Source organism: Dermochelys coriacea, chromosome 3 (genome assembly GCF_009764565.3).
Source record: "Dermochelys coriacea isolate rDerCor1 chromosome 3, rDerCor1.pri.v4, whole genome shotgun sequence".
Classification (NCBI taxonomy): domain Eukaryota; kingdom Metazoa; phylum Chordata; order Testudines; family Dermochelyidae; genus Dermochelys; species Dermochelys coriacea.
In genome coordinates, this window is record NC_050070.1 from 1,597,261 (window position 1) to 1,610,990 (window position 13,730).

At 54.4% G+C, this 13,730-nt stretch overlaps 1 protein-coding gene across 2 annotated transcripts in view; it reads right to left on the reverse strand.

The window, feature by feature from the left end:
- Nucleotides 1–13,730, reverse strand: part of DPYSL5 (dihydropyrimidinase like 5) — a 96,793-nt gene that overhangs the window by 35,931 nt on the left and 47,132 nt on the right. For both annotated transcript variants that reach the window (XM_038396905.2, XM_038396903.2), the window contains exons 3-5: nucleotides 3,406–3,564; nucleotides 1,625–1,804; nucleotides 1,097–1,165 (exon numbers count right to left, since the gene is read on the reverse strand). In XM_038396905.2, the coding sequence (XP_038252833.1) occupies nucleotides 1,097–1,165; nucleotides 1,625–1,804; nucleotides 3,406–3,564 (408 nt within the window). The remainder of the gene's footprint in view (nucleotides 1–1,096; nucleotides 1,166–1,624; nucleotides 1,805–3,405; nucleotides 3,565–13,730) is intronic.

Here is a 13,730-nt window from a genome sequence, read left to right on the forward strand (position 1 = left end):
AAAAGATGGTGACAGTCTGCTGAGTGCAGACCACCTGCGACAGCCCCATCTCTGGGGGATCTGCATGGCCCCCGGTCCAGAGAACCCTGCACTGCGGCTCCCACGGCAGGGGTTGGAGACCATTCCCCCAAAGCTGGCCTCCATGCTTGGTGTGATGGGAAATCACCGTTCTCTAGTGAGGAACCTACATGGCCCCCTGTCAGTGCAGCTCGCAAACAAAGAGCCTGCCCCACGACCGGAGGGCCCAGCCTTCCTGTCCCACAGCCTGCCTGACCAGCCCCCAGCCAAGGAGACAGCAGCCCGCAGGGTCCAGGTCACCCCAGGGTGAGTGCTCAGAAGACACGGAGAACAGGCTGGCTAGATTCCTGCCCAGCCAGGCAATGGCTGGATCACAGAGCAGCTGGAGGGGTCCAGAGGCTTAGTGCCTGGCTGGGGGTGGGGCACAGCAGGGTGGGGGGCGCTCACCCCCAGGACGGGGCAGGGTATGGCAGTTTGTAGGGCAGGGACAGCACAAGAGGGTGGGGAAGGGGAAGGAGCAGGACGGCCACTCCCCCCAGCAGCTGGGAGGGGCTGGGGCAGCCAGTGCTCCCCACCACGTGGCCGGGAGGGGGCTGGGGCGGAGACGGAGAACCCCCCAGCCAGCAGGCAGTCTGCAGGGCGAGGCCGAGCGCTCACGGAGCTGTGCTGCGGCACATGGACACAGCTCGTCCAGGCACAGGCCGGATGGGGCGCCAGGGCCCGCTAACAGAAGCGGCGTGGCTGGAACGAGCCAGCGTGGCAGGGCTGGATGGGGCCACGTGGATGGGGCCACGTTCACTGGAGTGTCCCAGGCTGTGGGGAGCCTGCACTTGAGCGGCCTTTGGGCTGGGGTACCCGGCACACTCCATCGCAGCGCCCAGCAGGAGCTGAGGGCTGGGGACGAGCACTGAGGGCGGCTGGGAGAGCGGAGAGCTGCCAGCAAACCCAGAAGAGCTGGTCTAGCCAGGAGGAGTGATGGGAACCCCCAGCTGCGGGCCCTGTCGCTCATCTTCCAAGGCCTGGAGCCCTGCCTGCTGCCGCCCACGGAGAGGGCAGGGGAGCCCAGTGCAGGCCTCACCTCCTCCGGTCGGCTGATCTCGATTCCCTCTGGTCCTGTGATGCCCAAATCCAGCGCCTCCTTCGCCCCCTGGGAGGGAACAGGGGGTTGGTGGGAAGAGCCCAGAGCAGGAGCAGGGAGCCCAGGCCGAGCCTGGGCCAGTCTGAGTGGGCACAGGCTGCCCTGAATCCCTTCTCCGTCCCCTCGGCCTAGCTGGGCCCCAGCGGCCTGGACACATTTGGGGCCCAGCTCCCTGTACCTGAATGGCCCGTGTGTGGGCAGAGACAGCTCCTCTCCCCACAGCCGCCTTGCCCCGCGTCCTGAGCGCCCCACTAAAGCCGACCATGGGCTCCAAGAATGGCACTTGCTGACGAATTACAAACCAACCCTCTGGGGGGTGACGTGGCTCTGGGGGGGCGGGGAGCAGCATGGGGCTCAGCTCTGCCCATCCGAGGTACACATTTCTCAGCACGAGCTCACCAAGAGCCCCCAGCTCTTCAGCCACAATCCTCGGCAGCGTCTGCCCCGGCGCAGCCCACGTGCGCTCACCTCTGCCACCAGCTCCCCGTTCTCAGCGTGCACCCGGGCGATGGCGCCAATGTCCTTGCAGGCGAGGAAGACTTGGTAGAGCTCGCTGTCCCGCAGCATGTACAGGTCCTTGTAGGTCATGAACATCTGGAAGGAGTTCACCCCCTTCTCCCGCACCAGGCTCTCCATCTCCGACTTCACCTGCCGGGCCATGGGGGGGGGGGCAGGGTGAAGGACAGGTATGGCCAGGCCGGCCATCTGCAGTGGTGCTGGGCATGCTCCCACAGGACTGGGCCCCATGTGCAGAGCAGAACCCATCCCGCCACCTGCCCTCTAGCAAGATCAAGTGTGCCACCAGGTTAGGGGGGCCAGACACCAGCCGTGCTCAGCCCTGCACCAGCAGCAAGCCGCTCAAACGGCTGTCACAGGACCTAGGGTGTGCGAGAGAGCTGGCACACGGACAAACCAGCCAATTCAGGCCCAATGGCAGCCAGTGCAGCCACTCAAACAGCTGTCACCGGAAGACCTAGGGCTGTGGTTCTCAACCAGGGGTCCGGGGCCCCTAGGGGGCCTTGAGCAGGTTTCTGGGGGGCCTCCAAGCAAGGCCAGCATTAGACTCGCTGGGGTCCAGGGCAGAAAGCTGAAGTCACAACGCATGGGGCTGAAGCCTGAGCAATGCAACTTCATGGGGCCCCCCTGTGGCATGGGGCTCTGGCTTACTACTCCCTAAAGCTGGCCCTGGCTTTTATATGCAGAAAACCAGCTGTTGTGGCCCAGGTGGGCCGTGGAGTTTTTATAGCATGTTGGGGGGGCTCAGAAAGAAAAAGATTGAGAACCCCTGACCGAGGGCATGTCATCGCAGGCCCCAGCCTGGGCGGGGGGCATGTCAGCACAGGGCAGCAGGAGCCCTCGGCTTGTGATCGCAAGTGCAGAACTACTGGGGCCCCGAGCAGCAGCCCAGGGGCCAGGCCTGCCCCCCAAGAACCCCACGCTCCCGTGCTGGGGGAGCTGCAGCAAACCCCATCAGCCAGGGCGATCCCAGCTGGGGCTGGCATACCGGCAATGCCTGAGAGCAGGGAGAGCGCTGTGCTAGCTGCCCAGGGGCAGACACAGACCAGCTGAGAGCTATGGCTGGAGAAGGTCCTATACAGGAAGGGCCTGGTGCCTGGGGGCAGCCCTGGCATGCAGCCTGCTTTGGGGCAGGGGTAAACAAACTGCACCCCAAGTCCAATTCATGCAAAGCCCCATGGGAGCTCCCTCAGCCACACAGCACAAAGGGGTGGACGAAGGGCTGGGAATCTGGGGCTGGAGGGAGCTGGCGAAGGCCAGGCTGCAGCTGTCAGCACCAACATGTGGACGCATGGTTCTACCTCACATTCAAGGCTCACTTGGTCACCCCATGCTGGGCATTCCCCGACTCCACTGATGCCAGGAACGCACGGGGCCTTGGGCCAGCATCCTGCCACCTGTGCTAGGGGGTGTTGGGACCAGCGTGGCGTGGCGGGCACAGAAGCGTCTGTCTGAGGCACCGGGGCCGGCTGAGCAGCCCATGGCCAGAGCGTGAGCGGCTGCTACTGTGTGGGGTTAGCAGCGGGTACAGACAGCTCAGAGCAGAGCTTGGGGCTGAGGGAGGGGCAGGGGGCTCATACAAAACAACCCAAACAGCAGCTAAAGAGCTGGAGCAGCCAGGCCAGGGCGGCAGATAGCACTGGCTCCAGCAGCTGTTCTCCTGGCTCAGGGCCCCATTTGCTCATACACCTTGGCACGCCCTCCCCAGACCGAGCACCGGGGTCCTCTCTCACCTTGGGGGCCCACCAGGTGATGCCCATGTGCAGGGCGTAGTCACAGCAGACCTTGGGGTCGGCCAGGCTCCGGCACTTCTCGTAGGCGTCCAGGAGGGAGGTCTCCCTGTCGGGCAGCACGTGGCCGATGACCATGGTCGTCCCTCCAACCAGAGCAGCCTGTGGGGGACAGGAGTGGGGCTCGAGTCATGCTGGTCAGGGCAGCAGGGAGTTTACACTGGGCTGAGCAAAGGGCATCGTCCTACCCTCGGTGAACTCAGCTGGGCCCCCAGGTTGCAACCCACAGCTCTGTGGGGCTTGTTTGATCACCTGCTTGCCCTGATCCAGACACCGCTCTGGGAAGAGGCTGCGGGAACATGCTCAGACACCCAGGTGATGGGCATGGGGTCAATGGCCAGATGGGAGGGAAGAAAAAACAAGTTTTCTCTAGGTCCTACAGTAAGTGGCTATGGGTTGCTCTGTCTTGTCCTACGAATCCAGGCACATCTATGGCCCCCAGCACTGCAGTCCCTGAGTATCACCCTGTCGGCAGTCTCTCTCTCCTCACACCCCCTGTGTGCAGGGCAGGGCCTGGACAGGTGGGGATTGAGCCCTGCTCTCCTGAGCCCCAGGCTAGTGCCCTACCCAGGGATGGGTCTGTCTCTGCAAGGCAGCCAGGGGTTCTGGTGAGTCAGCTCAGTGAGGGGCCAGCCTGCTACCCCTGAACTGTTCAGCCAGGCTAGGACCAAGCAAGCCGGAGCATGGTTGAAGTCCAGTCAGGGTGGGGAACGCTGGCTCCCCCTCACGAGCACGGCCAGGCCTGAAGGAGTCATCTGGCTGGCTCCCTGCACAGCCAGAGGCACGGGCTGCAAAGATGGCCCCAGAGCAGCTGGACTCTCCCTGGGAGGTTCCTATGCATCCCAGAGTCCAGTCCACAGTATGAGGCCCAACTGGCAGAGGGGGTGGGGAGCAGCCATAGCTCAGGGGTCCCTGTCCCTGCCCCCGACCACAGTTGTCCAGCACAGACCCCGGCAGTGCTAAGCTCAATGTCTAGTTGGCAGCCAGTATCAAGCGGAGTGTCCCAGGGGTCGGTCCTGGGGCCGGTTTTGTTCAACATCTTCAGAACTGATCTGGAGGATGGTGTGGATTGCACCCTCAGCAAGTCCGCAGATGACACTAAGCTGGGGGAAGAGGTAGATACGTGGAGGGTAGGGATAGGGTCCTATAGCAGCAGGGTCACCCGCTCTGGCCTTAAAGGGCTTACAGCCCAGGAGAGGAATGTGGCTGGGAGCAAGCAGTTCCCAGGCTGATTGGGGAAGCAGGCTCAGCCGGCCTGTATCAGAGGGCAGTGGGCCAGGAGCAGAGTCTCCTCTAGCTGTGGAGGGAGATGGGCCTGGCTGCTGGGGAGCACACCAGAGCACCGGACGTGAAGCAGGGCTGGGGGTAGGCCAAGGTAGCTGGGGAGGTCCAGCCTGGAAACCCCCCAGGCTGCAGGCCTAGGGTAAGGCCGGATAGGTACTGAGGTTACAGGGGGCAGCCCACGGGTAGGCAGAGACAGCAGCTCCAAACTCCCCTTGCCTGTGATGATTGGCTTATACACTGCAGTCTGCCCCAGTGTGCGGGGGCTCAATGGTGACTGGCAGTAGCCAAAGACTGAGGCGAGGTGGGGATAGTGGGTGGAGGTTCCCTGAGGTGGGGAGACTCAGAGACTGTGGGGGTACTGCCAGGGGGCAGCACCCTGGGTAAAAGGGGCACAAGGGTCTGGGGGGCCAGTGGCAAGTGGGACACCGGCCTGCAGAGGGCGCTCCAGAGGCTGGAACGCTAATTCCCTGGACAACCAGCAGAAGGCGCCGCAGGGGTGAGTCGCCGCCCCATTACAGGTCCAGAGGGACCTAGACAAATTGGAGGATTGGGCCAAAAGAAATCTGATGAGGTTCAACAAGGACAAGTGAGGAGTCTTGCACTTAGGATGGAAGAATCCCAGGCACTGCTACAGGCTGGGGACCAACTGGCTAAGCGGCAGTTCTGCAGAAAAGACCTGGGGATTACAGTGGACCAGAAGCTGGAGATGAGTCAGCAGTGTGCCCGTGTCGCCAAGGCGGCCAATGGCATATTGGGCTGTATAAGTAGGAGCATTGCCAGCCGATGGAGGGAAGTGATCGTTCCCCTCTATTTGGCACTGGTGAGGCCACACCTGGAGTACTGCGTCCAGTTTTGGGGCCCCTGCTACAGAAGGGATGTGGACAAATTGGAGAGAGTCCATCGGAGGGCAATAAAAATGATTAGGGGGCTGGAGCACATGACTTGCGAGGAGAGGCTGAGGGAGCTGGGGTAATTTAGTCTGCAGAAGAGAAGAGTGAGGGGGGATTTGATAGCTGCCTTCAACTTCCTGAAGGGGGGTTTCAAAGAGGATGAAGCTCAGCTGTTCTCAGTGGTGGCAGGTGACAGAACAAGGAGTTATGGTCTCAAGTTGCAGTGGGGGAAGGTCTAGATTGGATATTAGGAAACACTATTTCACTAGGAGGGTGGTGAAGCACTGGAATGGGTTCCCTAGGGAGGTGGTGGAATCTCCATCCTTAGAGGTTTTTGAAGGTCAGGCTTGACAAAGCCCTGGCTGGGATGATTTAGTTGGGGTTGGTCCTGCTTTGAGCAAGGGGTTGGACTAGATGACCTCCTGAGGTCCCTTCCAGCCCTGATTTTCTATGGCACACCCACTCCCAGGGGCTAAGAGGCCTGGTGGGCTACGGAACAAGCTTTCTACAGGAACCGGGAGCCTCCCCGGATCTGTCGGCCATGTGCGCCCAGCCGAAGGAGCTCCCGTGCACGGCCCAGGCGATTTGTGCTCCAGCAGCACCAGGGAAGCCACAGGGAGAGGAGGGGGGATCCCCCAGACAGCTCCCCATCACTGCTTACAGGCAGCACCATGTCTAAGTCCTGAGCAAAACACCCTCAGTGTGCACATACACACACACACGCACACCCTCTCTCTCTCTCGTCTCAGCACCCCCAATGCACAAGAACCGAGATCCCGCTACCTCCCTGGGTATCCAACACCAGCCCCCACCCTGTGGGTACTCCCACGCCAGCAGTGCCCCACCCCAAGCCTCCAGGCATTGCACCACACGTCAGCACCTGAAGGAAGCCCCCCAGCTGCCCTCCAGTTCATGGGCCGGAGCCCTGCCCGGCCAACTCAGCCCGGCCCAGAGCCGCTGGTGCAGCCAAGCCTGGCACTTGGGCGCTGGTGGCTGGCAGGCTGGGGAGGGAGCCCAGAGGAGGCCCTGCCAGCAGCTCCCTCTCCTGCCTGGGGCGCTCTGCTGCTAGTCATGGGGCATGTAGGGGTTGGACCAGTCCATGTAGGGCTTTCAGGTCAGGACCAAGTCTGTCACCTCCCCGGAGATGGCAGCTGGGCAATTCCAGGGCACCAGTGCCAGGCACTGCTTATGATGCTCCACAGCCAGCTCAAGCTTCAGCTTGCCAATGAACTCAGGGCAGCGCCCTCCAGAGCAGCCTGCCCAAGCTCTGTCCGGAGGGGACGTGGGCTGGCTGAGGGCCACGGCTCAGGGTAAAGGACACACCCCATTGGGCAGGTGCACATGGAAAGAGCCACCCTGCCCTGCAGCCGGGGCGGGGGATCTCACCATGCCCCCGCTGGGAGGGAGCAATGAAGGGATCCCTGCTCAGCAGGGGCTGGCAGAACCTCAGCCCTGGCCTCCATCTACCCTCACCCCACACAGCATCATCACCTGGCTCTTCTTGAAACCCCACCGCGGCCTGGCCAAAGTGCCGAGCAGCCTGACTACGAATGGTGGTGCTACAGGCCAGTCAAGGCTGGGGGTTGCTGAGGGACTTTGGGGCCGACCAAATCAGGGGAAACTGGCAACGCACTGGCAGAGGGAAGCCAGTGCTCAGACTCAGATATTAAGATCAGAAAGGACCATTATGATCATCTAGTCTGACCTCCTGCACAATGCAGACCACAGAATCTCACCCATCCACTCCTGCAAAAAACCTCTCACCTAAGTCTGAGCTACTGAAGTCCTCAAATCATAGTTTAAAGACTTCAAGGTGCAGAGAATCCTCCGGCAAGTGACCTGTGCCCCATGCTACAGAGGAAGGGGAAAAATCCCCAGGGCCTCTTCCAATCTGCCCTGGAGGAAAATTCCTTCCTGACCCCAAATATGGCGATTAGCTGAACCCTGAGCATGTGGGCAAGATTCACCAGCTAGATACGTAGGAAAGTATTCTCTGTAGTAACTCAGATCCCACTCCATCTAACATCCCATCACAGGCCATTGGGCCTATTTATCATGAATAGTTAAAGATCAATTAATTGCCCAAATCATGTTATCCCATCATACCATCTCCTCCATAAACTTATCGAGTTTAATCTTGAAGCCAGATAGGTCTTTTGCCCCCACTGCTTCCCTTGGAAGGCTATTCCGGAATTTCACTCCTCTGATGGTTAGAAACCTTCTTCTAATTACAAGTCTAAACTTCCCGATGGCCAGTTTACATCCATTTGTTCTTGTGTCCACATTGGTACTAAATAATTCCTCTCCCTCTCCGGTATTTATCCCTCTGATATATTTATAGAGAGCAATCATATCTCCCCTCAACCTTCTTTTAGTTAGGCTAAACAAATCAAGCTCCTTGAGTCTCCTTTCATAAGGCAGGTTTTCCATTCCTCGGATCATCCTAGTAGCCCTTCTCTGTACCTGTTCCAGTTTGAATTAATCCTTCTTAAACATGGGAGACCAGAACTGCACACAGTATTCCGAGTGAGGTCTCACCAGTGCCTTGTATAATGGTACTAAAACCTCCTTATTTCTACTGGAAATACCTCCTAAGACCTCATTAGCTTTTTTCACAGCCATATCATGTTGGCGGCTCATAGTCATCCTATGATCAACCAATACTCCAAGGTCCTTCTCCTCCTCCGTTACTTCCAATTGATGCGTCCCCAGTTTACAACTAAAATTCTTGTTATTAATCCCTAAATGCATAACCTTACACTTCTCACTATTAAATTTCATCCTATTACTATTACTCCAGTTTACAAGGTCATCCAGATCCTCCTGTATGATTTCCTGGTCCTTCTCTAAATTGGCAATACCTTCCAGCTTTGTATCATCCACAAACTTTATTAGCACACTCCCACTTTTTGTGCCGAGGTCAGTAATAAAAAGATTAAATAAGACTGGTCCCAAAACCGATCCCTGAGGAATTCCACTGGTAACCTCCCTCCAGCCTGACAGTTCACCTTTCAGTATGATCCGCTGTAGTCTCCCTTTTAACCAATTCCTTATCAATCCTTACCTTTCAATTTTCATATTGATCCCCATCTTTTCCAATTTAACTAATAATTCCCCATGTGGCACGGTATCAAACGCCTTACTGAAATTTAGGTAAATTAGATCCACTGTGTTTCCTTTGTCTAAAAAATCTGTTACTTTCTCAAAGGAGATCAGGTTGGTTTGGCACGATCTACCTTTTGTAACACCATGTTGTATTTTGTCCCATTTACCATTGACCTCAATGTCCTTAACTACTTTCTCCTTCAAAAATTTTTCCAAGACCTTGCATACTATGCATCTATATATACTAGATGTCAAACCAACAGGTCTATAGTTACCCGGATCACTTTTTTCCCCCCTTTCTAAAAATAGGAACTATGTTAGCAATTCTCCGGTCATACATACAACCCCTGAGTTTACAGATTCATTAAAAATTCTTGCTAATGGGCTTGCGATTTCATGTGCCAATTCCTTTAATATTCTTGGATGAAGATTATCTGGGCCCCCCGATTTAGTCCCATTAAGCTGTTCGAGTTTCGCTTCTACCTCAGATATGGTATTATCTACCTCCATAACCTCATTCCCATTTGTCATGCTACCATTATCTCTGAAATCCTCATTAGCCTTATTAAAGACTGAGGCAAAGTATTTGTTTAGATATTGGGCCATGCCTAGATTATCCTTAACCTCCACTCCATCCTCAGTGTTTAGCGGTCCCACTTCTTCTTTCTTTGTTTTCTTCTTATTTATATGGCTATAGAACCTTTTACTATTGGTTTTAATTCCCTTTGCAAGGTCCAACTCTACTCGACTTTTAGCCTGTCTCACTTTATCCCTACATGTTCTGGCCTCAGTAAGGTAGCTTTCCTTGCTGATCTCACCCATCTTCCACTCCTTGTAGGCTTTCTGCTTTTTCTTAATCACCTCTCTGAGATGCTTGCTCTTTCAGCTTGGTCTACAACTCCTGTACCAAAATTCAAAAATTCTTTGAATTTTTTCCCCTTTCTTGGGATGCAGGCTTCTGAAGCTTTGACTTGAAGTAATTCCAGGCCTGCTCTGCCTTTAGAGCCATACATTCTTCAGTCCAATCCACTTCCCTAACTAATATCCTTAATTTTTGAAAGTCAGCCCTTTTGAAATCAAAAACCCTAGTCGCAGATTTATTTTTGTTTCTCCTTCCGTTCAGTTTGAACTGAATTAGCTCATGATCACTTGAACCCCTACAACCATTTCTTCTATGAGGTCTCAGAATCATAGAATAGAATAATAGAATATCAGGGTTGGAAGGGACCTCAGGAGGTCATCTAGTCCAACCCCCTGCTCAAAGCAGGACCAATCCCCAATTAAATCATCCCAGCCAGGGCTTTGTCAAGATTGACCTTAAAAACTTCTAAGGAAGGAGATTCCGCCACCTCCCTAGGTAACGCATTCCAGTGTTTCACCACCTTTCTAATATGAACAAGTTTTTCCTAATATACAAACTAAACCTCCCCCACTGCAACTTGAGACCATTGCTTCTTGTTCTGTCATCTGCTACCACTGAGAACAGTCTAGATCCATCCTCTTTGGAACCTGCTTTTAGGTAGTTGAAAGCAGCTATTAAATCCCCCCTCATTCTTCTCTTCCGCAGATTGAACAATCCCAGTTCCCTCAGCTTCTCCTCATAAGTCATGTGTTCCAGTCCCCTAATCATTTTTGTTGCCCTCCACTGGACTCTTTCCAATTTTTCCACATCCTTCTTTTAGTGTGGGGCCCAAAACTGGACACAGTGCTCCAGATGAGGCCTCACTAATGTTGAATTGAGGGGAACGATCACGTCCCTTGATCTGCTGGCAATGCCCCTATTTATACATCCCAAAATGCCACTGGTCTTCTTGGCAACAAGTTTCAGAGTAGCAGCCATGTTAGAATGTATTCGCAAAAAGAAAAGCAGTACTTGTGGAACCTTAGAGACTAACAAATTTATTTGAGCATAAGCTTTCGTGAGCTACAGCTCACTTCATCGATGCATTTGGTGGAAAATACAGAGGGGAGATTTATATACACACACAGAGAACATGAAACAATGGGTTCCAGCAGTTAACAAGAACATCTGAGGAACAGCGGGGGGTGGGGTGGGGGGGGGAGAAATAACATGGGGAAATATTTTTACTTTGTGTAATGACTCATCCATTCCCAGTCTCCATTCAAGCCTAAGTTAATTGTATCCAGTTTGCAAATTGCTGGAAATGGCCTACCTTGCTTGTCACCATGAAAGGTTTTCCTCCTCCCCCCCCCCGCCCCTGCTGCTGGTGATGGCTCATCTTAAGTGATCACTCTCCTTACAGTTAATTTGTTAGTCTCTAAGGTGCCACAAGTACTCCTTTTCTTTTTTCTCCTTACAGTGTGTATGATAAAACCCATTGTTTCATGTTCTCTGTGTGTGTATATAAATCTCCCTTCTGTATTTTCCACCAAATGCATCCGATGAAGTGAGCTGTAGCTCACGAAAGCTTATACTCAAATAAATTTGGCAACAAGGGCACACTGTTGACTCATATCCAACTTCTCATCCTCTGTAACCCCGAGGTCCTTTTCTGCAGAACTGCTGCTGAGCAATTCGGTCCCTAGTCTGTAGCGGTGCATGGGATTCTTCCGTCCTAAGTGCAGGACTCTGCACTTGTCCTTGTTGAACCTCATCAGATTTCTTTTGGCCCAATCCTCTAATTTGTCTAGGGCCCTCTGTGACAAAGCGGGACTGTTCTTAATGTTTCCTCTGAATATTGTGGGGGTGCCTCAGTTTCCCCTATGCAGTTCTTAAGTATCTAGGTGGTGGGATAAGGGTGTATGATCGTTGCAGAGCCCTAGAGGGCAGGTGTGTGCAGGGGTCTGGACACAGAGAATGGCCGACACCCTGTTTCCTGGCAACTGATGGCCTGGGTCCTTCCCCCCTGCAAGGTGAGAGCTAAAGGGGTTGGAGAACAAAGGAATCAGGTGCCCTCCTGGCCAGGGAAAGGGACAAAGCCCAGAGGAGGGGGGGGATGCAGAGAGAGTTTCAGTTTGGGGCTGGCTGGGGACATGGAGTGAAGTGCAGACGTGGTTGTCTGGCTCACTGCCCCCCCAGAATGGACCCAGCTGAAGGGTCCTGTTCTCTGCACCTACAAGCTCTGTATTAGAGCATGTTCCTGTCATCTAATAAACCTTCTGTTTTACTGGCTGGCTGAGAGTCACGTCTGACTGCGGAGTTGGGGTGCAGGACCCTCTGGCTTCCCCAGGATCCTGCCTGGGCGAACTTGCTGTGGGAAGCGCACGGAGGGGCAGAGAGGATGCTGAATGCTCCGAGGTCACGAAGGTGGAAGCTGTGTGAAAGGGGGAAGCTGTGTGAGCTGTGTCTCCTGAAGACAGTCTGCTCACAGAAAGGAGACTTCCTCAGAATCCTGACTGGCTTTGTAGGGAGCAGTTCCAGAGCATCACCTGGGGACTCCGTGACACCCTCTGTATCCTATCCCTACCCTCCAGCATATCTACCTCTCCTCCCAGTTTAGTGTCATCTGGAAACTTGCTGAGGGTGCAATCCACGCCATCCTCCAGATCATTAATGAAGATATTGAACAAAACTGGCCCCAGGACCGACCCTTGGGGCACTCCACCTGATACCAGCTGCCAACTAGACATGGAGCCATTGATCACTACCAATTGAGCCCTACAATCTAGCCAACTTTCTAACCACCGTATAGTCCATTCATCCAGCCCATACTTCTTTAACTTGCTGGCAAGAATACTGTGGGAGACTGTGTCAAAAGCTTTGCTAAAGTCTAGGAGCAACACGTCCACTGCTTTCCCCTCATCCACAGAGCCAGTTATCTCGTCATAGAAGGCAATTAGATTAGTCAGGCATGACTTGCCCTTGGTGAATCCATGCTGACTGTTCCTGATCACTTTCCTCTCCTTTAAGTGCTTCAGAATTGATTCCTTGAGGACCTGCTCCATGATTTTTCCAGGGACTGAGGTGAGGCTGAATGGCCTGTAGTTCCCAGGATCCTCCTCCTTCCCTTTTTTAAAGATAGACACTACATTAGTCTTTTTCCAGTCGTCCAGGACTTCCCCTGATCGCCATGAGTTTTCAAAGATAATGGCCAATGGCTCTGCAATCACATCCACCAACTCCTTTAGCACTCTCGGATGCAGCGCATCCGGCCCCATGGACTTGTGCTTGTCCAACTTTTCTAAATAGTCCCGAACCACTTCTTTCTCCACAGAGGGCTGGTCACCTCCCCATGCTGTGCTGCCCAATGCAGTAGTCTGGGACTGACCTTGTTCGTGAAGACAGAGGCAAAAAAAGCATTGACTACATTAGCTTTTTCCACATCCTCTGTCACTAGCTTGCCTCCCTCATTCAGTAAGGGGCCCACACTTTCCTTGACTTTCTTCTTGTTGATACATTTTCCAAAAACTTCCTGGATTGTCTGTGCACCGCTGTGTTGCTCTCCCAGCAGATATCAGGGTGACTGAAGTCTCCCATGAGAACCAGGGCCTGCGATCTAGTAACTTCCATGAGTTGCTGGAAGAAAGCCTCGTCCACCTCATCCCCCTGGTCCAGTGGTCTATAGCAGACTCCCACCACGACATCACCCTTGTTGCTCACACTTCTAAACTTAATCCAGAGACTCTCAGGTTTTTCTGCAGCTTCATACTTGAGCTCTGAGCAGTCATACTGCTCCCTTACATACAATGCAACTCCCCCACCTTTTCTGCCCTGCCTGTCCTTCCTGAACAGTTTATATCCATCCATGACAGTACTCCAGTCATGTGAGTTATCCCACCAAGTCTCTGTTATTCCAATCACATCATAATTCCTTGACTGTGCCAGGACTTCCAGTTCTTCCTGCTTGTTTCCCAGGCTCCTTGCATTTGTGTATAGGTACTTGAGATAACTCGCTGATCGTCCCTCTTTCTCAGTATGAGGCAGGAGCCCTGCCCTCTCGCGCGCTCCTGCTCGTGCTTCCTCCCGGTATCCCACTTCCCCACTTACCTCGGGGCTTTGGTCTCCTTCCCCCGGTGAACCTAGTTCAC